At 46.5% G+C, this 27,588-nt stretch overlaps 1 protein-coding gene across 1 annotated transcript in view; it reads left to right on the top strand.

Annotated features, from left to right (window-relative positions):
• LOC309557763 (uncharacterized protein) overlaps window positions 1–27,588 on the top strand; it is a 228,439-nt gene that overhangs the window by 189,166 nt on the left and 11,685 nt on the right. Inside the window, exons 53-57 of the mRNA XM_082260528.1 lie at window positions 6,047–6,113; window positions 6,333–6,440; window positions 6,682–6,765; window positions 9,300–9,413; window positions 27,245–27,337. Coding sequence (XP_082116654.1) covers window positions 6,047–6,113; window positions 6,333–6,440; window positions 6,682–6,765; window positions 9,300–9,413; window positions 27,245–27,337 — 466 coding nt within the window. The remainder of the gene's footprint in view (window positions 1–6,046; window positions 6,114–6,332; window positions 6,441–6,681; window positions 6,766–9,299; window positions 9,414–27,244; window positions 27,338–27,588) is intronic.

Genomic DNA, 27,588 nt, shown 5'->3' with positions numbered 1-27,588 from the left:
CTCTTAGTTTTAGCTGCACAGACCATCCCCCTGTCCATATTCCTCGATCATCCATAATTTTGTGTAAGGGGCTCAGGATGTCTCCATATCTCCTCAGCCATACAGATAAATCCCCTTGCGGTATGGACTCATTGCGCACAAGAATCGTCACCATTTTAATAAGTGGCTGACGTGACACAACTTTGGGGATGAGCCCTTTCCAGTCCGGCAGGCTCCTACACACATGTTCATATTTCTCCCAAAATATGTCCAAAGACTCCGGACGGACAAAGGACAAATCGTACTCATAGGAGCCGGTCGGACTGATCAGGGCAAAGATATCTGCAGGTTTAAAGCCCATCTGCAGAATCTTATCAACCACAGCTCTCCTATATGGTGGAATTCCTTCGCCTTCCCATCTGAGCTGTACCACATTCCTCCTTTTAAATAATGAGGAAAATAAAACATTTCCATGCTCCTTCCCTGCTTGCACCCCCCTCCCAAACCCTTCAGCAGCACCAGCATAGGTTTTCCTCCCAGAAACATCAGCAATTACAGCATTGTCTTTAGACACAACCACACCTGATGACAAGGAGCCTGAATCAACCCTTGCAGTCTTTGGAGCAGCAGAGACAAGACCCACCCCCTCCCCCTTCCCCTTCTCTGAGCACTCAGCTGCTTTCCTGGGTTCAATCACAGCCTTGTCTACTGCAGACTCCAAAAAAGTTATAGTACTACTGCTCCCAGCATCTCCTCCACCATGCTCAGGAACAGCCACTGTATTTGGTCCAGGCAAAGCCTCTGCAATGTCCGTGGTGCTCCTCTCTGCAGACTCTTCAACCAGAAACACACAGTTTTTTCCAATTTTCTCACCACTTGCATTTAAAAGTGGAATTTTTTCAGCAGGTGTATCAGGTTGCACTGCATGCTGCACATTGTCTATGGGTGTGGGCTGACAGCCCATAGCACTACAACCCTCAGCAAGCACATTGTCATTAAAGTTCACATCACCACCTTGCACACACACTGTACCTGCTTGCTGTGTTACCTCTGCAGTGTCATGGCTGATGGTGGGATCAAACTCCCTCCTGGTTGTTGCAGGCTTAATGGTAAATTTTCCTTTCTCCACAGGTCTCTCTTTCATAGGGCGAGGAATGGTATCCATCTCCTCATCTGGGGAATCTGCAGAAAAATGGAACTTTCTTCCATCCAGAGGGGATTCCAGCTCAGCGACGAACTCCAACATGCCAGTACCCCCCTCAACCTCCTGCTCAGATGTTCCACATTGCTGCTGCAGAGGGAGGGAGACAGAGGCCTCCGCCATTGGGGGCTCAGCAGATGTGTGAGGTGTCGAAAAGCTGGGCTCATCCTCCGGGCCCACTTTCTCACTCTCTGCTGACTCTGTCGGTACCTGCATCTCTTCACTGGCTGGGTCACTCTCCATGCTGGAAACGGCTCCTCTCCTCATACGGCTGAAACGTTCCTCATTCCTGTATTTCTCCTGAAGTGCTTCACAGCTTTCCTTCAGAGAGCTCACCAACTCTTTCTGCTTCCTCAAAGCTTGCTCCAAGTCCTTCAACTCAGGCCTCAGAGCCGGTCTCTTCTTACTGTACAGTTTGGCACAATACAACTTTTTCTTTTTAAATTCTACTTTCAAAGTTGCCAATTTCTCCTCCTCTTTCTCAATCCGCCTCAGCTTTTCAACAGTCCTCCGTCTAAAGGTAGGCAGGGATTCACCCCTCCTTGGGCCGAGCTCCATGTCTTCCATAGTCTCAGGCCTATCCAGGGGGCCCCCGCCAGGGTCCTCCCCAGGATCCAGCATCCTTCCTGGGGCAGAGAAGCAACTCTAGCCCCTGGCTTCTGGAAGCCCACGAGCTAAGGAACCAGCAACCTCACACCTCGCTGTCAGGGAGTGGAATGGCAGGTTCCCACCATCCCTGTACTAAGTTCCCGGGTCTGTACACCTGGTGTGTCCATTATGAGGGGTTCCCACCATCCCTGTACTAAGTTCCCGGGTCTGTACACCTGCTGTGCCCATTATGAGGAGTTCCCACCATCCCTGTGCTGAGTTCCCAGGTCTGTACACCCGCTGTACCCATAATGAGGAGTTCCCACCATCCCTGTGCTGAGTTCCCAGGTCTGTACACCTGCTGTGCCCATAATGAGGAGTTCCCACCATCCCTGTGCTGAGTTCCCAGGTCTGTACACCCGCTGTGCCCATTATGAGTGGTTCCCTCCATCCCTATGCTGAGTTCCCAGGTCTGTACACCTGCTATGCCCATTGTCAGGGGTTCCCACCATCCCTGTGCTGAGTTTCCTGGGTCTTCACATCTGCTTTTCCCATTATGAGGGGTTCCCACCATCCCTATGCTGAGTTCCCAGGTCTGTACACCTGGTGTGCCCATTATGAGGAGTTCCCTCCATCAATGTGCTGAGTTCCCGGGTCTGTACACCTGCTGTGCCCATTATGAGGGGTTCCCACCATCCCTGTGCTGAGTTTCCTGGGTCTTCACATCTGCTTTGCCCATTATGAGGGGTTAATTTTGTTTATTGGAAATTCTTACAATCAATCAACTTATATACAATAAAACCATAATAAATAAATTATAAATAACATATTTACAAAATAATTGAATATAACTATACAAAACAAGAACATAATAAATAAACCAAATTGCACACAGCATAAACCCTACGAGAGAGCCGGACTAAGAAACTTCACCATGCATGGAGCCTTTAATCAAAAATTATATTTTAGGACTGATTTTAAGCTAACATTATTGGGTTCCACTTTTAACGGATAATTGAGGCAGCCGTTTCTTAGCCTGACTACTCTCTCCCCCTGGAGAACCAGTGCGCTTCACTGCACCCTGCGACTCATCATCCATAGAAGATTCTGTACTCAACAAGTCCCATTCATCATCATCATCTGACAGGACCCCAAACTTATTTGTCAAAGGCAAAACCTCAGGACTGTGGGTAGCTGAACACTTTTTTTTCCCTTCTTTTGCCCTTCTTTCTTTTCTCCTCCAACCATTCCACATCTCCCTTGGACAAATTGGAAATAACAGTTTCCCCACTCTTACCCTCCCCTTCACCCCCACTCTCCCTTACCTTATCTACCACCAGGCCAGCCTCTTCACCATTCTCCCCACTCCTCTGCACCCCATGGTCCCTAATAGAAGCCCTGCAATGTCTAGGGGAAGGGACTGGCACTGTACTTGATGCCCCTGCCTCAGCACCTCTTGCCGCCTCTGCAATTTTGGAAGACATAGACACAGAAGGATTGGACACATTCTTAGTAACCGATACCTTACATACAGACTGGGAAGACACTGACACACTGGGAATCGGCACAGACTGGGGCACCACAGACTGAGAAGACACTGACACACTGGGCATTGGCACAGACTGGGGCACCACAGACTGGGAAGACACTGACACACTGGGTATTGGTACAGTCTCGGAGGGAATCGCAGGCACCCTAGCTGCTGAGCTCTGAGCATCCTCCATGTCCAGACGGAAAAACTCTCTCATGAGCTCAGGCTGGTTGTGTATTGCCTCAGGACACTGGCTATAAGGATGCCCAACCGCATTGCACAAGTTGCACCTTATAATATTGCAATCTTTTGCCAAATGCCCTAAATCCTGACACAGAGAGCATTTCATTACTGGACAGGAGGATGCAAAGTGCCCTTTATCCCCACACTTATTGCACAGCTTTGGCTGGCCTGGATAGAATATGGTCAGTCTGTCCCTCCCCAGGAAAGCTGAGGATGGCAGATGCTGGATGACATTATCCATGACTCTTAGTTTTAGCTGCACAGACCATCCCCCCGTCCATATTCCTCGATCATCCATAATTTTGTGTAAGGGGCTCAGGATGTCTCCATATCTCCTCAGCCATACAGATAAATCCCCTTGTGGTATGGACTCATTGCGCACAAGAATCGTCACCATTTTAATAAGTGGCTGACGTGACACAACTTTGGGGATGAGCCCTTTCCAGTCCGGCAGGCTCCTACACACATGTTCATATTTCTCCCAAAATATGTCCAAAGACTCCGGACGGACAAAGGACAAATCGTACTCATAGGAGCCGGTCGGACTGATCAGGGCAAAGATATCTGCAGGTTTAAAGCCCATCTGCAGAATCTTATCAACCACAGCTCTCCTATATGGCGGAATACCTTCGCCTTCCCATCTGAGCTGTACCACATTCCTCCTTTTAAATAATGAGGAAGATAAAACATTTCCATGCTCCTTCCCTGCTTGCACCCCCCTCCCAAACCCTTCAGCAGCACCAGCATAGGTTTTCCTCCCAGAAACACCAGCAATTACAGCATTGTCTTTAGACACAACCACACCTGATGACAAGGAGCCTGAATCAACCCTTGCAGTCTTTGGAGCAGCAGAGACAAGACCCACCCCCTCCCCCTTCTCTGAGCACTCAGCTGCTTTCCTGGGTTCAATCACAGCCTTGTCTACTGCAGACTCCAAAAAAGTTATAGTACTACTGCTCCCAGCATCTCCTCCACCATGCTCAGGAACAGCCACTGTATTTGGTCCAGACAAAGCCTCTGCAATGTCCGTGGTGCTCCTCTCTGCAGACTCTTCAACCAGAAACACACCGTTTTTTCCAATTTTCTCACCACTTGCATTTAAAAGTGGAATTTTTTCAGCAGGTGTATCAGTTTGCACTGCATGCTGCACATTGTCTATGGGTGTGGGCTGACAGCCCATAGCACTACAACCCTCAGCAAGCACATTGTCATTAAAGTTCACATCACCACCTTGCACACACACTGTACCTGCTTGCTGTGTTACCTCTGCAGTGTCATGGCTGATGGTGGGATCAAACTTCCTCCTGGTTGTTGCAGGCTTTATGGTGAATTTTCCTCTCTCCACAGGTCTCTCTTTCATAGGGCGAGGAACGGTATCCATCTCCTCATCTGGGGAATCTGCAGAAAAATGGAACTTTCTTCCATCCAGAGGGGATTCCAGCTCAGCGACGAACCCCAACATGCCAGTACCCCCCTCAACCTCCTGCTCAGATGTTCCACATTTCTGCTGCAGAGGGAGGGAGACAGAGGCCTCCGCCATTGGGGGCTCAGCAGATGTCTGAGGTGTTGAAGAGCTGGGCTCATCCTCCGGGCCCACTTTCTCACTCTCTGCTGACTCTGTCGGTACCTGCATCTCTTCACTGGCTGGGTCACTCTCCATGCTGGAAACGGCTCCTCTCCTCATACGGCTGAAACGTTCCTCATTCCTGTATTTCTCCTGAAGTGCTTCACAGCTTTCCTTCAGAGAGCTCACCAACTCTTTCTGCTTCCTCAAAGCTTGCTCCAAGTCCTTCAATTCAGGCCTCAGAGCCGGTCTCTTCTTACTGTACAGTTTGGCACAATACAACTTTTTCTTTTTAAATTCTACTTTCAAAGTTGCCAATTTCTCCTCCTCTTTCTCAATCCGCCTCAGCTTTTCAACAGTCCTCCGTCTAAAGGTAGGCAGGGATTCACCCCTCCTTGGGCCGAGCTCCATGTCTTCCATAGTCTCAGGCCTATCCAGGGGGCCCCCGCCAGGGTCCTCCCCAGGATCCAGCATCCTTCCTGGGGCAGAGAAGCAACTCTAGCCCCTGGCTTCTGGAAGCCCACGAGCTAAGGAACCAGCAACCTCACACCTCGCTGTCAGGGAGTGGAATGGCAGTTTCCCACCATCCCTGTGCTGAGTTCCCGGGTCTGTACACCTGCTGTGCCCATTATGAGGGGTTCCCTCCATCCCTGTGCTGAGTTCCCGGGTCTGTACACCTGCTGTGCCCATTATGAGGGGTCCCCACCATCCCTGTGCTGAGTTCCCGGGTCTGTACACCCACTGTGCCCATTATGAGGGGTCCCCACCATCCCTGTGCTGAGTTTCCTGGGTCTTCACATCTGCTTTGCCCATTATGAGGGGTTCCCACCATCCCTGTGCTGAGTTCCTGGGTCTGTACACCTTTTATGTGCATTATAAGGTTCCTGAGTCTGAAGTCCACATTGTATGCTACAGATCATGTCTCCTCCTCTATTTCCAGCCTTGAAGAATCCAGCAAATACCAGAACTTCACCAGCCATGACACTTCAATACAACACGTCTATAAGGTAAGATTGTTATCTCTGGAGGCTTCTGTCTGAAGTCCTACTCAGTATCCTGGATGTCATGCTGAGATGTGGCTTTACAAGAATCCAACTATACTGATATGTACTGTTCCTGGACTTCCATCACTTAGCCGAGATCCATTGGCCTAAGATATGTACAGTCTTTAATGGCAGGAGAATGATTTGGGAGAAGCAGGAGGTAATACCAGGTGTCTTCTGTAGGTCATGAATCTGGGGGAGCGCCATCTTCCTCTCTCCATCGTCTTTCTGTTCCCGGTGGGATTGGGCAATCTGTCTGTCTGGGAAAAGACAAATATCACCAGCTCTCAGGTGAGTGTTGGACCTCTGTGCTGTCATTAATGTTCCTAATATTGATAAAATTCACTGCTCCCCAGTTCTGCCAACTGATATACAATCATCAGCCCCTTGGCTATAAATACATCTACAAGGTAAAGCCTCCTGGTCCTGGTGGCTTCAACCAAACATCCACCTTGTCTGATAAGAGAGGAGCTTCTGATGTTGGCCGACCAAATGGAGCACTGAATGTTCACCTCATTTCTTTCCTCTCCAGCCACAGATCACCAAATGTGTCACCAAGGCTCTGATGATGCCAACAGAGAACCACCTGGAGCTTCTGAGCAAAAGTCCACTCCTGGTAGGCATCATTCTCCACATTATACCATTGTAATCTGTACTGAGGTGTAGACAACCCAACGTATTTCTTTTAGGCCCAGACTAGCACCCAGAGGAACCCCGCTCCTTATTTATCTACATGACCTAAGTAAGAGTTGATTGTATTGTCCTAACACCACCAATAAAATTTACCTTACGCTGGGGGATGTCCTCTAAAATGTGACAATCTGGTTGGTGGTTACTGGTCATTACAAGAAGTCTGTATCTGGTTGGTATTGCTAAATCAGATCCATGAGGATATAAAATATCCAATGGCAAAGTTAGAGAACCTGATTTATCACCATTATTCAGCCAGTGGTAATTATGGATGATCGAACGGTTCGGGTCGACCATCGGTTCGACCCAAGCATTGACTCTTTGAGGTTCGGCCGAATTTAGAACTTTTTGCTGAAAAAGTTCGGAATTTGGCAACCAGAACCGACCAAAATGCAATGGGCCAGGAAATGGGCTTTAAAAGCCTGTGATTGGACCAGAACCATTAGTAAAAGCCAATTGAGGGGGCAGGAGAATGCTAGGAATGTGATTGGAGTGACTAGGGGGTCCCTAGGCCAATCATTAGTGAATACGCCCCCCAGTATATAAGATAGCCCCGCCATATTCCTAGCATTGTTATACTGGGACATGGAAGAGAGTGGAAGCAGTTCTGTTAATTTTACTTTAAAAGTGTCATTTAGCATTTATTAGTGTGAGGAAAGGGATATCTAGTGTAGTTAGGGTGCTATTTTCCACTATAGTTAGATGCAAAAATTTAGTTTCTGTAGGAAAAGTGTTAAGTGCCAGGGTGACCGTAATGTAGTGTAGGGTGAACTGACAGTGACTGCTATGGCAGGGTGACCAAACCCTTCCATGTCAGGGTGACCGCTATAGAGAAAAGATCCTTTCTCTTAGGTCACTTTCGCTGCACTAATATGGCTTCTCGCTGGTCAGCCTGCTTTTTGGCTGCATGCGCTTATAGGGATTTTTTGAGGACAAGTTTGGAGTCAGGCATGACATCTGAACTTGTGTATTGGGGTATATATACACACACATGTCTGTATATATACACCTACACATATATAGGTGTGAAAGGAGCAGAAAACTATACTTGCGCTAATTAAATAATTAACGCCAATATGGTTACGCTCCTATCACACCTATATAAGTGTAAAATACATAAAAGTATGTGTGTATATATATACCCCTATACAGAAGTTCAGATGTTTTGCCTGCCTCCAAAGAACCCTAAAAAATGCCCAAAAAAACACCAGCGCCAAAAAAAAAAAAACGTTTTTGCAGCAGGCGTTTTTTTGGGCATTTTTTTGGGGTCTTTGGAGGCAGGCAAAACATCTGAACTTCTCTATAGGGGTATATATACACACACACACACTTATATGTATTTTACACATACACATATATATTTGTGATAGGAGCGTAACCATATTGGTGTTAATTATTTCATTAGCGCAAGTATAGTGTTCTGCTACTTTCACACCTATATATGTGTATGGGTATATATACATATAAGTGTGTGTGTATATATACCCCTATACAGAAGTTCTGATGTTATGCCTGCCTCCAATAACCCCCAAAAAATGCCCAAAAAAACGCTTGCCACAAAACCGGCAAGGTGTGAAAATAGCAAAGCCATATCCCTGTTCTATAAGTGACATAATACAAATGATCTTTTTTTTTTCTGGTTCTGGACATGCTACAGAGCTGAAACTTCACAGGTGCACCTTTTAGACCCCCAAGACACTAAATCCAAAGTCAAAATCAAAAAATCTCTTTTTTTTTTTTTTCAATAATTGGCTCTCTATGAAAAATTACAATTTTTAAGAACTTTTTTTTGTGTGATTAATAGTCCCTGGGGTATGACCCAGAACTCTAGGCACTTTTTAGGGGCATTTATTGGGTTTTAGGGCTTCAAAATGGTGTTTTTTGATTACCGAAGTTCGGGTCCCATTGATTTCAATGGGGTTCTGAAATCCAGGCCGAACTTTTGGGAAATTCGGGTGTTCTGGTCGAACCGAACTTTTCAAAAGTTCGATCATCCCTAGTGGTAATGAATACAGCATGATCTTCCGACATTCAGTCATCAGCAGATATACGATAAGCTGCATTGTTCTGTAAAAAAATCAAAACTTTAACATTGTCCTATCCAAAGAAACCTCTAGAAGGTGCTCTAAGATAAAGTCTGATCCATCGAGGGATACAGATTCTAGGACAGAAAACAGAGCAACTTGTCCACAAATCTAAGGAATGAGGAGGGAAGGTGTCCCGGTGCAGAGTGTCATAGGGGGGTTAAAAATGGACCTTGTCTGGGAAGATCTGCCAGGAATGGTCCCTACTACCCTCTTTAGTCAGGGCAGGGACTCATCTTCCTCCATAGGAGATCTCAGTCCGTAGTGGGCCAACTTGTCATACAGATTACTGGAGAAGAGTTAAAGGGGAGGTGTGAGCGGTGAAGTGACTCCTCTCTTCATCTATCTTATGGTGGAACTCCGTCTCTCTCCTCAGAACTGCTCGGTTGGTTGGTGTGTCAGAGCGGAGTGTCAGATCAAGGATCTGGAGGCTCACAGTTTACTGATCCTCACTATCAATGGATCTGTGACTAAAGACTGGACTACACAGGTAGGTACACTCTACACACAGATATGACTACAAAATGTTATGAAGATAAGATAGATAAAAAACAGGGTGTAGAGTTCAGGAGTGCACTACATAAAGAATGCAGGGCTCAGCTATGCCCAGCAATGCAGCTTGACCAATGCCAAGCAATGCAGCCTGACCAGTTCCCTTTCAATGCAGCCTGACCAGTGCCCCATCCCATGCACCCTGACCAGTGCCCCATCAATGTAGAGTGACATGTGCCCCCAGCAATGCAGAGTGATCAGTGCCCCCATCCAATGCAGAGTGACCAGTGCCCTCATCATTGCAGGGTGACCAGTGCCCCCATCCAATGCAGAGTGACCAGTGCCCCCATCAATGCAGAGTGACCAGTGCCCCATCATTGCAGAGTGACCCGTTCCCCCACCATCCAATGCAGAGTGACCAGTGCCCCCATCAATGCAGAGTGACCAGTGCCCCCATCAATGCAGAGTGACCAGTGCCCCCATCGATGTAGAGTGACCAGTGCCCCCATCGATGTAGAGTGACCAGTGCCCCCATCGATGTAGAGTGACCAGTGCCCCCATTGATGCAGAGTGACCAGTGCCCCTATCGATGCAGAGTGACCAGTGTCCCATCAATGCAGAGTGACCAGTGCCCCCATCAATGCAGAGTGACCAGTGCCCCCTTCGATGTAGAGTGACCAGTGCCCCCATTGATGCAGAGTGACCAGTGCCCCTATCGATGCAGAGTGACCAGTGCCCCCATTGATGCAGAGTGACCAGTGCCCCTATCGATGCAGAGTGACCAGTGCCCCTATCGATGCAGAGTGACCAGTGCCCCCCTCAATGCAGAGTGACCAGTGCCCCATCAATGCAGAGTGACCGGTGCTCCCAACAATGCAGAGTGACCAGTGCCCCCATCAATGCAGAGTGACCAGTGCCCCCCTCAATGCAGAGTGACCAGTGCCCCATCAATGCAGAGTGACCGGTGCTCCCAACAATGCAGAGTGACCAGTGCCCCCATCAATGCAGAATGATCAGTGCCCCCATCCAATGCAGAGTGACCAGTACCCCCATCAATGCAGAGTGAACAGTGCCCCCATTAATGCAGAGTGACCAGTGCCCCAATTAATGCAGAGGGACCAGTGCCCCCATCAATGCAGAGTGACCAGTGCCCCCATCAATGCAGAGTGACCAGTGCCCCCATCAATGCAGAGTGACCAGTGCCCCCATCAATGCAGAGTGACCAGTGCCCCCAACAATGCAGAGTGACCAGTGCCCCCATCAATGCAGAGTGACCAGTGCCCCCATCAATGCAGAGTGACCAGTGCCCCCATCAATGCAGAGGGACCAGTGTCCTCATCAATGCAGTGACCAGTGCTCCCATCAATGCAAAGTGACAAGTGCCCCCATCAATGCAGAGTGATGGGGGCATGGAGAGTGACCATCACCATCCCCATCAATTAAGTGTGACCAGGGCCCTCATCAATTAAGAGTGACCAGTGCATGGGGATTAGAGCGCCACCTGATTACACAGAGCAAGGTTCTTCTGCTTACCCGGCGCGGCGGCTGTCATACGAAGTCCCACCTTCTGGACCGGCTCCTATGATAGATGTCACCAGTGTGCTGTCTATCATAGGTAGGAGGCGGTCCAGGAGGCGGGACATTGTATGACAGCGCCCCCTGCCGGGTAAGCAGAAGAACTTTTCTTTTTGTAATCAGGCGGCGCTCGCTCCCCACTCCCCCTCCAACGGCATCCCAACTATAACCCAAGCGGAACCAATGGTAGGGCCGGCCCTGGGCGCCCCCCTGCTCAAGCTCATGGTGCACCCGCCCAGCATCGGCCCTGCAAAGCAGGGACAAAACCGGGGACAGATCCTGGCTGGGGATGGTGACCTCAGTCCGGGGACTGTCCCCGGAAAGCGGGGACATCTGGTCACTCGACTCTACACTCAGGTAGGCATACTCTTTACACATACAGGTGCATCTCATGAAATTAGAATATCATCAAAAAGTTTATTTATTTCAGTAATTCAATTAAACCAGGTATTGGTAGTTTTGGCAGTGTGGGCGGTGCCAAGTCCTGCTGGAAAATGAAATCAGCATCTTTATAAAGCTGGTCAGCAGAGGGAAGCATGAAGAGCTCTAGAATTTCCTGCTAGAGGGCGGAGCTGACTTTGGACTTGATAAAACACAGAGGACCAACACCAGCAGATGACACGACTCCCCAAATCATCACTGACTATGGAAACCTCACACTGGACCTCATGCAACTTGGATTCTGTGCCTCTCCACTCTTCTCTCAGACTCTGGGACCTTGATTTAAAAAAATGAAATGCTACATTTTCCACAGTCAGTGATGATTTGGGGAGTCGTGTCATCTGCTGGTGTTGGTCAAAAGTCAGCTCCGCCCTCTAGCAGGAAATTCTAGAGCTCTTCATGCTTCCCTCTGCTGACCAGCTTTATGGAGATGCTGATTTCATCCTCCAGCAGGACTTGGCACCGCCCACACTGCCAAACCTACCAATACCTGGTCACATGATCATGGGATCACTGTGCTTCATTGGCCAGCAAACTCGCCTGACCTAAACCCCATAGAGAATCTGTGGGGAATTGTCAGGAGGAAGATGAGAGACACCAGACCCAACAATGCAGAGGAGCTGAAGACCGCTATCAAAGCAACCTGGGCTTCCATAACACCTCAGCAGTGCCACAGGCTGATCCCCTCCATGCCACACCGCATTGATGCAGTAATTCATGCAAAAGGAGCCCCGACCAAGTACTGAGTGCATCCTATACTGTACATGGACAGACTTCTCCCCCTATACTGTACATGGACAGACTTCTCCTATACTGTACATGGACAGACTTCTCCCCCTATACTGTACATGGACAGACTTCTTCTCCTATACTGTACATGGACAGACTTCTCCTCCTATACTGTACATGGACAGACTTCTCATCCTATACTGTACATGGACAGACTTCTCCTCCTATACTGTACATGGACAGACTTCTCCCCCTATACTGTACATGGACAGACTTCTCCTATACTGTACATGGACAGACTTCTCCTCCTATACTGTACATGGACAGACTTCTCCCCCTATACTGTACATGGACAGACTTCTCCTCCTATACTGTACATGGACAGACTTCTCCTATACTGTACATGGACAGACTTCTCCTCCTATACTGTACATGGACAGACTTCTCCCCCTATACTGTACATGGACAGACTTCTCCTCCTATACTGTACATGGACAGACTTCTCCTATACTGTACATGGACAGACTTCTCCCCCTATACTGTACATGGACAGACTTCTCCTCCTATACTGTACATGGACAGACTTCTCCTATACTGTACATGGACAGACTTCTCCTCCTATACTGTACATGGACAGACTTCTCCCCCTATACTGTACATGGACAGACTTCTCCTCCTATACTGTACATGGACAGACTTCTCCTCCTATACTGTACATGGACAGACTTCTCCTATACTGTACATGGACAGACTTCTCATCCTATACTGTACATGGACAGACTTCTCCCCCTATACTGTACATGGACAGACTTCTCCCCCTATACTGTACATGGACAGACTTCTCCTATACTGTACATGGACAGACTTCTCCTATACTGTACATGGACAGACTTCTCATCCTATACTGTACATGGACAGACTTCTCCTCCTATACTGTACATGGACAGACTTCTCCTCCTATACTGTACATGGACAGACTTCTCCTATACTGTACATGGACAGACTTCCCATCCTATACTGTACATGGACAGACTTCTCCTCCTATACTGTACATGGACAGACTTCTCCTATACTGTACATGGACAGACTTCCCATCCTATACTGTACATGGACAGACTTCTCCTCCTATACTGTACATGGACAGACTTCTCCTATACTGTACATGGACAGACTTCTCCTATACTGTACATGGACAGACTTCTCATCCTATACTGTACATGGACAGACTTCTCATCCTATACTGTACATGGACAGACTTCTCCCCCTATACTGTACATGGACAGACTTCTCCTCCTATACTGTACATGGACAGACTTCCCATCCTATACTGTACATGGACAGACTTCTCCTCCTATACTGTACATGGACAGACTTCTCATCCTATACTGTACATGGACAGACTTCTCCCCCTATACTGTACATGGACAGACTTCTCCTCCTATACTGTACATGGACAGACTTCTCCCCCTATACTGTACATGGACAGACTTCTCCTCCTATACTGTACATGGACAGACTTCCCATCCTATACTGTACATGGACAGACTTCTCCTCCTATACTGTACATGGACAGACTTCTCCTCCTATACTGTACATGGACAGACTTCTCCTCCTATACTGTACATGGACAGACTTCTATACTGTACATGGACAGACTTCTCCTCCTATACTGTACATGGACAGACTTCTCCTATACTGTACATGGACAGACTTCTCATCCTATACTGTACATGGACAGACTTCTCCTCCTATACTGTACATGGACAGACTTCTCCTATACTGTACATGGACAGACTTCCCATCCTATACTGTACATGGACAGACTTCTCCTCCTATACTGTACATGGACAGACTTCTCCTATACTGTACATGGACAGACTTCCCATCCTATACTGTACATGGACAGACTTCTCATCCTATACTGTACATGGACAGACTTCTCCCCCTATACTGTACATGGACAGACTTCTCCTCCTATACTGTACATGGACAGACTTCTCCTCCTATACTGTACATGGACAGACTTCTCCCCCTATACTGTACATGGACAGACTTCTCCTATACTGTACATGGACAGACTTCTCCTCCTATACTGTACATGGACAGACTTATCATCCTATACTGTACATGGACAGACTTCCCATCCTATACTGTACATGGACAGACTTCTCCTCCTATACTGTACATGGACAGACTTCTCCTCCTATACTGTACATGGACAGACTTCCCATCCTATACTGTACATGGACAGACTTCTCCCCCTATACTGTACATGGACAGACTTCTCCCCCTATACTGTACATGGACAGACTTCTCATCCTATACTGTACATGGACAGACTTCTCCTATACTGTACATGGACAGACTCCTCCCCCTATACTGTACATGGACAGACTTCTCCTCCTATACTGTACATGGACAGACTCCTCCCCCTATACTGTACATGGACAGACTTCTCCCCCTATACTGTACATGGACAGACTTCCCATCCTATACTGTACATGGACAGACCTCTCCCCCTATTCTGTACATGGACAGACTTCTCCTCCTATACTGTACATGGACAGACTTCTCCTCCTATACTGTACATGGACAGACTCCTCCCCCTATACTGTACATGGACAGACTTCTCCCCCTATACTGTACATGGACAGACTTCCCATCCTATACTGTACATGGACAGACCTCTCCCCCTATTCTGTACATGGACAGACTTCTCCTCCTATACTGTACATGGACAGACTTCTCCTCCTATACTGTACATGGACAGACTCCTCCCCCTATACTGTACATGGACAGACTTCTCCCCCTATACTGTACATGGACAGACTTCCCATCCTATACTGTACATGGACAGACCTCTCCCCCTATTCTGTACATGGACAGACTCCTCCCCCTATACTGTACATGGACAGACCTCTCCCCCTATTCTGTACATGGACAGACTTCTCCTCCTATACTGTACATGGACAGACTTCTCCCCCTATACTGTACATGGACAGACTTCTCATCCTATACTGTACATGGACAGACTTCTCCCCCTATACTGTACATGGACAGACTTCCCATCCTATACTGTACATGGACAGACTTCTCCCCCTATACTGTACATGGACAGACTTCTCATCCTATACTGTACATGGACAGACTTCTCCTCCTATACTGTACATGGACAGACTTCTCATCCTATACTGTACATGGACAGACTTCTCCTCCTATACTGTACATGGACAGACTTCTCCTATACTGTACATGGACAGACTTCTCCCCCTATACTGTACATGGACAGACTTCTCCTATACTGTACATGGACAGACTTCTCCTCCTATACTGTACATGGACAGACTTCTCCTCCTATACTGTACATGGACAGACTTCTCCCCCTATACTGTACATGGACAGACTTCTCCTCCTATACTGTACATGGACAGACTCCTCCCCCTATACTGTACATGGACAGACTCCTCCCCCTATACTGTACATGGACAGACTTCTCCTCCTATACTGTACATGGACAGACTTCTCCCCCTATACTGTACATGGACAGACTCCTCCCCCTATACTGTACATGGACAGACTCCTCCCCCTATACTGTTACTGTACATGGACAGACTTCTCCCCCTATACTGTACATGGACAGACTTCTCATCCTATACTGTACATGGACAGACTTCTCCTATACTGTACATGGACAGACTTCCCCTCCTATACTGTACATGGACAGACTTCCCCTCCTATACTGTACATGGACAGACTTCTCCCCCTATACTGTACATGGACAGACTTCCCCTCCTATACTGTACATGGACAGACTTCTCATCCTATACTGTACATGGACAGACTTCTCCTATACTGTACATGGACAGACTTCTCCTATACTGTACATGGACAGACTTCCCCTCCTATACTGTACATGGACAGACTTCTCCTCCTATACTGTACATGGACAGACTTCTCCTATACTGTACATGGACAGACTTCTCCCCCTATACTGTACATGGACAGACTTCTCCTCCTATACTGTACATGGACAGACTTCTCCCCCTATACTGTACATGGACAGACTTCTCCCCCTATACTGTACATGGACAGACTTCTCCCCCTATACTGTACATGGACAGACTTCTCATCCTATACTGTTCATGGACAGACTTCTCCCCCTATACTGTACATGGACAGACTTCTCCCCCTATACTGTACATGGACAGACTTCTCCTCCTATACTGTACATGGGCAGACTTCTCCTCCTATACTGTACATGGACAGACTTCTCCCCCTATACTGTACATGGACAGACTTCTCATCCTATACTGTACATGGACAGACTTCTCCTCCTATACTGTACATGGACAGACTTCTCCCCCTATACTGTACATGGACAGACTTCTCCTCCTATACTGTACATGGACATACTTCTCATCCTATACTGTACATGGACAGACTTCTCCTATACTGTACATGGACAGACTTCTCCTATACTGTACATGGACAGACTTCTCCTCCTATACTGTACATGGACAGACTTCTCCCCCTATACTGTACATGGACAGACTTCTCCCCCTATACTGTACATGGACAGACTTCTCCTCCTATACTGTACATGGACAGACTTCCCATCCTATACTGTACATGGACAGACCTCTCCTCCTATACTGTACATGGACAGACTTCTCATCCTATACTGTACATGGACAGACTTCTCCCCTATACTGTACATGGACAGACTTCTCATCCTATACTGTACATGGACAGACTTCTCCTATACTGTACATGGACAGACTTGTCCCCCTATACTGTACATGGACAGACTTCTCATCCTATACTGTACATGGACAGACTTCTCCTATACTGTACATGGACAGACTTCCCCTCCTATACTGTACATGGACAGACTTCCCCTCCTATACTGTACATGGACAGACTTCTCCCCCTATACTGTACATGGACAGACTTCTCCTCCTATACTGTACATGGACAGACTTCTCCTCCTATACTGTACATGGACAGACTTCTCCTCCTATACTGTACATGGACAGACTTCTCATCCTATACTGTACATGGACAGACTTCTCATCCTATACTGTACATGGACAGACTTCTCATCCTATACTGTACATGGACAGACTTCTCCTATACTGTACATGGACAGACTTCCCATCCTATACTGTACATGGACAGACCTCTCCTCCTATACTGTACATGGACAGACTTCTCATCCTATACTGTACATGGACAGACTTCTCCCCTATACTGTACATGGACAGACTTCTATACTGTACATGGACAGACTTCTCCTCCTATACTGTACATGGACAGACTTCTCCTATACTGTACATGGACAGACTTCTCATCCTATACTGTACATGGACAGACTTCTCCTCCTATACTGTACATGGACAGACTTCTCCTATACTGTACATGGACAGACTTCCCATCCTATACTGTACATGGACAGACTTCTCCTCCTATACTGTACATGGACAGACTTCTCCTATACTGTACATGGACAGACTTCCCATCCTATACTGTACATGGACAGACTTCTCATCCTATACTGTACATGGACAGACTTCTCCCCCTATACTGTACATGGACAGACTTCTCCTCCTATACTGTACATGGACAGACTTCTCCTCCTATACTGTACATGGACAGACTTCTCCCCCTATACTGTACATGGACAGACTTCTCCTATACTGTACATGGACAGACTTCTCCTCCTATACTGTACATGGACAGACTTATCATCCTATACTGTACATGGACAGACTTCCCATCCTATACTGTACATGGACAGACTTCTCCTCCTATACTGTACATGGACAGACTTCTCCTCCTATACTGTACATGGACAGACTTCCCATCCTATACTGTACATGGACAGACTTCTCCCCCTATACTGTACATGGACAGACTTCTCCCCCTATACTGTACATGGACAGACTTCTCATCCTATACTGTACATGGACAGACTTCTCCTATACTGTACATGGACAGACTCCTCCCCCTATACTGTACATGGACAGACTTCTCCTCCTATACTGTACATGGACAGACTCCTCCCCCTATACTGTACATGGACAGACTTCTCCCCCTATACTGTACATGGACAGACTTCCCATCCTATACTGTACATGGACAGACCTCTCCCCCTATTCTGTACATGGACAGACTTCTCCTCCTATACTGTACATGGACAGACTTCTCCTCCTATACTGTACATGGACAGACTCCTCCCCCTATACTGTACATGGACAGACTTCTCCCCCTATACTGTACATGGACAGACTTCCCATCCTATACTGTACATGGACAGACCTCTCCCCCTATTCTGTACATGGACAGACTTCTCCTCCTATACTGTACATGGACAGACTTCTCCTCCTATACTGTACATGGACAGACTCCTCCCCCTATACTGTACATGGACAGACTTCTCCCCCTATACTGTACATGGACAGACTTCCCATCCTATACTGTACATGGACAGACCTCTCCCCCTATTCTGTACATGGACAGACTCCTCCCCCTATACTGTACATGGACAGACCTCTCCCCCTATTCTGTACATGGACAGACTTCTCCTCCTATACTGTACATGGACAGACTTCTCCCCCTATACTGTACATGGACAGACTTCTCATCCTATACTGTACATGGACAGACTTCTCCCCCTATACTGTACATGGACAGACTTCCCATCCTATACTGTACATGGACAGACTTCTCCCCCTATACTGTACATGGACAGACTTCTCATCCTATACTGTACATGGACAGACTTCTCCTCCTATACTGTACATGGACAGACTTCTCATCCTATACTGTACATGGACAGACTTCTCCTCCTATACTGTACATGGACAGACTTCTCCTATACTGTACATGGACAGACTTCTCCCCCTATACTGTACATGGACAGACTTCTCCTCCTATACTGTACATGGACAGACTTCTCATCCTATACTGTACATGGACAGACTTCTCCTATACTGTACATGGACAGACTTCTCCTCCTATACTGTACATGGACAGACTTCTCCTCCTATACTGTACATGGACAGACTTCTCCCCCTATACTGTACATGGACAGACTTCTCCTCCTATACTGTACATGGACAGACTCCTCCCCCTATACTGTACATGGACAGACTCCTCCCCCTATACTGTACATGGACAGACTTCTCCTCCTATACTGTACATGGACAGACTTCTCCCCCTATACTGTACATGGACAGACTCCTCCCCCTATACTGTACATGGACAGACTCCTCCCCCTATACTGTTACTGTACATGGACAGACTTCTCCCCCTATACTGTACATGGACAGACTTCTCATCCTATACTGTACATGGACAGACTTCTCCTATACTGTACATGGACAGACTTCCCCTCCTATACTGTACATGGACAGACTTCCCCTCCTATACTGTACATGGACAGACTTCCCCTCCTATACTGTACATGGACAGACTTCTCATCCTATACTGTACATGGACAGACTTCTCCTATACTGTACATGGACAGACTTCTCCTATACTGTACATGGACAGACTTCCCCTCCTATACTGTACATGGACAGACTTCTCCTCCTATACTGTACATGGACAGACTTCTCCTATACTGTACATGGACAGACTTCTCCCCCTATACTGTACATGGACAGACTTCTCCTCCTATACTGTACATGGACAGACTTCTCCCCCTATACTGTACATGGACAGACTTCTCCCCCTATACTGTACATGGACAGACTTCTCCCCCTATACTGTACATGGACAGACTTCTCATCCTATACTGTTCATGGACAGACTTCTCCCTCCTATACTGTACATGGACAGACTTCTCCTATACTGTACATGGACAGACTTCTCCCCCTATACTGTACATGGACAGACTTCTCCCCCTATACTGTACATGGACAGACTTCTCCTCCTATACTGTACATGGGCAGACTTCTCCTCCTATACTGTACATGGACAGACTTCTCCCCCTATACTGTACATGGACAGACTTCTCATCCTATACTGTACATGGACAGACTTCTCATCCTATACTGTACATGGACAGACTTCTCCTATACTGTACATGGACAGACTTCTCCTATACTGTACATGGACAGACTTCTCCTCCTATACTGTACATGGACAGACTTCTCCCCCTATACTGTACATGGACAGACTTCTCCCCCTATACTGTACATGGACAGACTTCTCCTCCTATACTGTACATGGACAGACTTCCCATCCTATACTGTACATGGACAGACCTCTCCTCCTATACTGTACATGGACAGACTTCTCATCCTATACTGTACATGGACAGACTTCTCCCCTATACTGTACATGGACAGACTTCTCATCCTATACTGTACATGGACAGACTTCTCCTATACTGTACATGGACAGACTTGTCCCCCTATACTGTACATGGACAGACTTCTCATCCTATACTGTACATGGACAGACTTCTCCTATACTGTACATGGACAGACTTCCCCTCCTATACTGTACATGGACAGACTTCCCCTCCTATACTGTACATGGACAGACTTCTCCCCCTATACTGTACATGGACAGACTTCTCCTCCTATACTGTACATGGACAGACTTCTCCTCCTATACTGTACATGGACAGACTTCTCCTCCTATACTGTACATGGACAGACTTCTCATCCTATACTGTACATGGACAGACTTCTCATCCTATACTGTACATGGACAGACTTCTCATCCTATACTGTACATGGACAGACTTCTCCTATACTGTACATGGACAGACTTCCCATCCTATACTGTACATGGACAGACCTCTCCTCCTATACTGTACATGGACAGACTTCTCATCCTATACTGTACATGGACAGACTTCTCCCCTATACTGTACATGGACAGACTTCTCATCCTATACTGTACATGGACAGACTTCTCCTATACTGTACATGGACAGACTTCTCCTCCTATACTGTACATGGACAGACTTCTCCTCCTATACTGTACATGGACAGACTTCTCCTCCTATACTGTACATGGACAGACTCCTCCTCCTATACTGTACATGGACAGACTTCTCCCCCTATACTGTACATGGACAGACTTCTCCTATACTGTACATGGACAGACTTCTCATCCTATACTGTACATGGACAGACTTCTCCTATACTGTACATGGACAGACTTCTCCCCTATACTGTACATGGACAGACTTCTTCTCCTATACTGTACATGGACAGACTTCTCCTATACTGTACATGGACAGACTTCTCCTCCTATACTGTACATGGGCAGACTTCTCCCCCTATACTGTACATGGACAGACTTCTCCTATACTGTACATGGACAGACTTCTCCCCCTATACTGTACATGGACAGACTTCTCATCCTATACTGTACATGGACAGACTTCTCCTCCTATACTGTACATGGACAGACTTCTCCCCCTATACTGTACATGGACAGACTTCTCCTATACTGTACATGGACAGACTTCTCCCCCTATACTGTACATGGACAGACTTCTCCTCCTATACTGTACATGGACAGACTTCTCCTCCTATACTGTACATGGACAGACTTCTCCTCCTATACTGTACATGGACAGACTTCTCATCCTATACTGTACATGGACAGACTTCTCATCCTATACTGTACATGGACAGACTTCTTCTCCTATACTGTACATGGACAGACTTCTCCTATACTGTACATGGACAGACTTCTCCTCCTATACTGTACATGGACAGACTTCTCCCCCTATACTGTACATGGGCAGACTTCTCCCCCTATACTGTACATGGACAGACTTATCCTATACTGTACATGGACAGACTTCTCCTATACTGTACATGGACAGACTTCTCCCCCTATACTGTACATGGACAGACTTCTCATCCTATACTGTACATGGACAGACTTCTCCCCCTATACTGTACATGGGCAGACTTCTCCCCCTATACTGTACATGGACAGACTTCTCCTATACTGTACATGGACAGACTTCTCCTCCTATACTGTACATGGACAGACTTCTCCCCCTATACTGTACATGGACAGACTTCTCCTCCTATACTGTACATGGACAGACTTCTCATCCTATACTGTACATGGACAGACTTCTCCCCCTATACTGTACATGGACAGACTTCTCCTATACTGTACATGGACAGACTTCTCCTCCTATACTGTACATGGACAGACTTCTCCTATACTGTACATGGACAGACTTCTCCTATACTGTACATGGACAGACTTCTCCCCCTATACTGTACATGGACAGACTTCTCCCCCTATACTGTACATGGACAGACTTCTCATCCTATACTGTACATGGACAGACTTCTCCCCCTATACTGTACATGGACAGACTTCTCCTATACTGTACATGGACAGACTTCTCCTCCTATACTGTACATGGACAGACTTCTCCTCCTATACTGTACATGGACAGACTTCTCCTATACTGTACATGGACAGACTTCTCCTATACTGTACATGGACAGACTTCTCCTCCTATACTGTACATGGACAGACTTCTCCTCCTATACTGTACATGGACAGACTTCTCCTCCTATACTGTACATGGACAGACTCCTCCTCCTATACTGTACATGGACAGACTTCTCCCCCTATACTGTACATGGACAGACTTCTCCTATACTGTACATGGACAGACTTCTCATCCTATACTGTACATGGACAGACTTCTCCTATACTGTACATGGACAGACTTCTCCCCTATACTGTACATGGACAGACTTCTTCTCCTATACTGTACATGGACAGACTTCTCCTCCTATACTGTACATGGGCAGACTTCTCCCCCTATACTGTACATGGACAGACTTCTCCTATACTGTACATGGACAGACTTCTCCCCCTATACTGTACATGGACAGACTTCTCATCCTATACTGTACATGGACAGACTTCTCCTCCTATACTGTACATGGACAGACTTCTCCCCCTATACTGTACATGGACAGACTTCTCCTATACTGTACATGGACAGACTTCTCCCCCTATACTGTACATGGACAGACTTCTCCTCCTATACTGTACATGGACAGACTTCTCCTCCTATACTGTACATGGACAGACTTCTCCTCCTATACTGTACATGGACAGACTTCTCATCCTATACTGTACATGGACAGACTTCTCATCCTATACTGTACATGGACAGACTTATCATCCTATACTGTACATGGACAGACTTCTCCCCCTATACTGTACATGGACAGACTTCTCCTCCTATACTGTACATGGACTGACTTCTCCCCCTATACTGTACATGGACAGACTTCTCCTCCTATACTGTACATGGACAGACTTCCCACCCTATACTGTACATGGACAGACTTCTCCTATACTGTACATGGACAGACTTCTCCCCCTATACTGTACATGGACAGACTTCTCATCCTATACTGTACATGGACAGACTTCTCCCCCTATACTGTACATGGACAGACTTCCCACCCTATACTGTACATGGACAGACTTCTCCTATACTGTACATGGACAGACTTCTCCCCCTATACTGTACATGGACAGACTTCTCCTCCTATACTGTACATGGACAGACTTCCCACCCTATACTGTACATGGACAGACTTCTCCTATACTGTACATGGACAGACTTCCCATCCTATACTGTACATGGACAGACTTCTCCTCCTATACTGTACATGGACAGACTTCTCCTATACTGTACATGGACAGACTTCTCATCCTATACTGTACATGGACAGACTTCTCCTCCTATACTGTACATGGACAGACTTCTCCCCCTATACTGTACATGGACAGACTTCTCCTATACTGTACATGGACAGACTTCTCCTCCTATACTGTACATGGACAGACTTCTCCCCCTATACTGTACATGGACAGACTTCTCATCCTATACTGTACATGGACAGACTTCTCCTCCTATACTGTACATGGACAGACTTCTCCCCCTATACTGTACATGGACAGACTTCTCCTATACTGTACATGGACAGACTTCTCATCCTATACTGTACATGGACAGACTTCTCCCCCTATACTGTACATGGACAGACTTCTCATCCTATACTGTACATGGACAGACTTCTCCTCCTATACTGTACATGGACAGACTTCTCATCCTATACTGTACATGGACAGACTTCTCCTCCTATACTGTACATGGACAGACTTCTCCCCCTATACTGTACATGGACAGACTTCTCCTATACTGTACATGGACAGACTTCTCATCCTATACTGTACATGGACAGACTTCTCCCCCTATACTGTACATGGACAGACTTCTCATCCTATACTGTACATGGACAGACTTCTCCTCCTATACTGTACATGGACAGACTTCTCCTCCTATACTGTACATGGACAGACTTCTCCTCCTATACTGTACATGGACAGACTTCTCCCCCTATACTGTACATGGACAGACTTCTCATCCTATACTGTACATGGACAGACTTCTCCTCCTATACTGTACATGGACAGACTTCTCATCCTATACTGTACATGGACAGACTTCTCCTCCTATACTGTACATGGACAGACTTCTCCTCCTATACTGTACATGGACAGACTCCTCCTCCTATACTGTACATGGACAGACTTCTCCCCCTATACTGTACATGGACAGACTTCTCCTATACTGTACATGGACAGACTTCTCATCCTATACTGTACATGGACAGACTTCTCCTATACTGTACATGGACAGACTTCTCCCCTATACTGTACATGGACAGACTTCTTCTCCTATACTGTACATGGACAGACTTCTCCTATACTGTACATGGACAGACTTCTCCTCCTATACTGTACATGGACAGACTTCTCCTCCTATACTGTACATGGGCAGACTTCTCCCCCTATACTGTACATGGACAGACTTCTCCTCCTATACTGTACATGGACAGACTTCTCCCCCTATACTGTACATGGACAGACTTCTCCCCCTATACTGTACATGGACAGACTTCTCCTATACTGTACATGGACAGACTTCTCCCCCTATACTGTACATGGACAGACTTCTCATCCTATACTGTACATGGACAGACTTCTCCTCCTATACTGTACATGGACAGACTTCTCCCCCTATACTGTACATGGACAGACTTCTCCTATACTGTACATGGACAGACTTCTCCCCCTATACTGTACATGGACAGACTTCTCCTCCTATACTGTACATGGACAGACTTCTCCTCCTATACTGTACATGGACAGACTTCTCCTCCTATACTGTACATGGACAGACTTCTCATCCTATACTGTACATGGACAGACTTCTCATCCTATACTGTACATGGACAGACTTATCATCCTATACTGTACATGGACAGACTTCTCCCCCTATACTGTACATGGACAGACTTCTCCTCCTATACTGTACATGGACTGACTTCTCCCCCTATACTGTACATGGACAGACTTCTCCTCCTATACTGTACATGGACAGACTTCCCACCCTATACTGTACATGGACAGACTTCTCCTATACTGTACATGGACAGACTTCTCCCCCTATACTGTACATGGACAGACTTCTCATCCTATACTGTACATGGACAGACTTCTCCCCCTATACTGTACATGGACAGACTTCCCACCCTATACTGTACATGGACAGACTTCTCCTATACTGTACATGGACAGACTTCTCCCCCTATACTGTACATGGACAGACTTCTCCTCCTATACTGTACATGGACAGACTTCCCACCCTATACTGTACATGGACAGACTTCTCCTATACTGTACATGGACAGACTTCCCATCCTATACTGTACATGGACAGACTTCTCCTCCTATACTGTACATGGACAGACTTCTCCTATACTGTACATGGACAGACTTCTCATCCTATACTGTACATGGACAGACTTCTCCTCCTATACTGTACATGGACAGACTTCTCATCCTATACTGTACATGGACAGACTTCTCCTCCTATACTGTACATGGACAGACTTCTCCCCCTATACTGTACATGGACAGACTTCTCCTATACTGTACATGGACAGACTTCTCCTCCTATACTGTACATGGACAGACTTCTCCTCCTATACTGTACATGGACAGACTTCTCCCCCTATACTGTACATGGACAGACTTCTCCTATACTGTACATGGACAGACTTCTCCTCCTATACTGTACATGGACAGACTTCTCATCCTATACTGTACATGGACAGACTTCTCCCCCTATACTGTACATGGACAGACTTCTCATCCTATACTGTACATGGACAGACTTCCCCTCCTATACTGTACATGGACAGACTTCTCATCCTATACTGTACATGGACAGACTTCTCCTCCTATACTGTACATGGACAGACTTCTCCCCCTATACTGTACATGGACAGACTTCTCCCCCTATACTGTACATGGACAGACTTCTCCTATACTGTACATGGACAGACTTCTCATCCTATACTGTACATGGACAGACTTCTCCCCCTATACTGTACATGGACAGACTTCTCCTATACTGTACATGGACAGACTTCTCATCCTATACTGTACATGGACAGACTTCTCCCCCTATACTGTACATGGACAGACTTCTCCCCCTATACTGTACATGGACAGACTTCTCATCCTATACTGTACATGGACAGACGTCTCCTATACTGTACATGGACAGACTTCTCATCCTATACTGTACATGGACAGACTTCTCACTAAGACAACATTTCTCTATTACAAATCCTTTTTTATTGGTCTTATGTAATATTCTCATTTTCTGAGATACTGAATTTTGGGGTGTCACTCGCTGGAAGCCAAAATCATCAAATGTGTGAAATCTCTCACTCTGTGTGACATCTATAGAATATATAGGAGGATATCTTTATGAATTGAATTCCTGAAATAAATTAACTTTTTGATGATATTCTAATTTTATGAGATGAACCTGTATATAATATCTCTACTCACAGGTAGGTACACTCTGTATACACAACTAGATAGTCTCTCTGCAGGGGGTGGAGGGGGGATTTTTGGACTCCTCTACAGTAATCCCCCAGTTCTGTGTACTGATAGCCTGAACTGTATCCTCGTCTCTTCATGTTTCAGACGGAGCAGAAGAAAATCTCCCTACAGAGCTGGGCAGAGATTGTATACGATAACCGGACCTATCATCAGAGCCAACACTTCACCCGAGCCCAGGTACCATCCATCCTTGTATGTACCAGTACCCCTTCATCCATTCATCTACTCATCTATCCATCCATCCATCCTTGTATGTACCAGTACCCCTTCATCCATTCATCTACTCATCTATCCATCCATCCATCCTTGTATGTACCAGTACCCCTTCATCCATTCATCTACTCATCTATCCATCCATCCATCCTTGTATGTACCAGTACCCCTTCATCCATTCATCTACTCATCTATCCATCCATCCATCCTTGTAT

This window comes from Pelophylax lessonae, assembly GCF_965119305.1.
Source record: "Pelophylax lessonae genome assembly, chromosome: 6".
NCBI classification, from domain to species: domain Eukaryota; kingdom Metazoa; phylum Chordata; class Amphibia; order Anura; family Ranidae; genus Pelophylax; species Pelophylax lessonae.
Note: the sequence above shows the minus strand (reverse complement) of the source record. Positions and strands in the feature narration are given on the sequence as shown.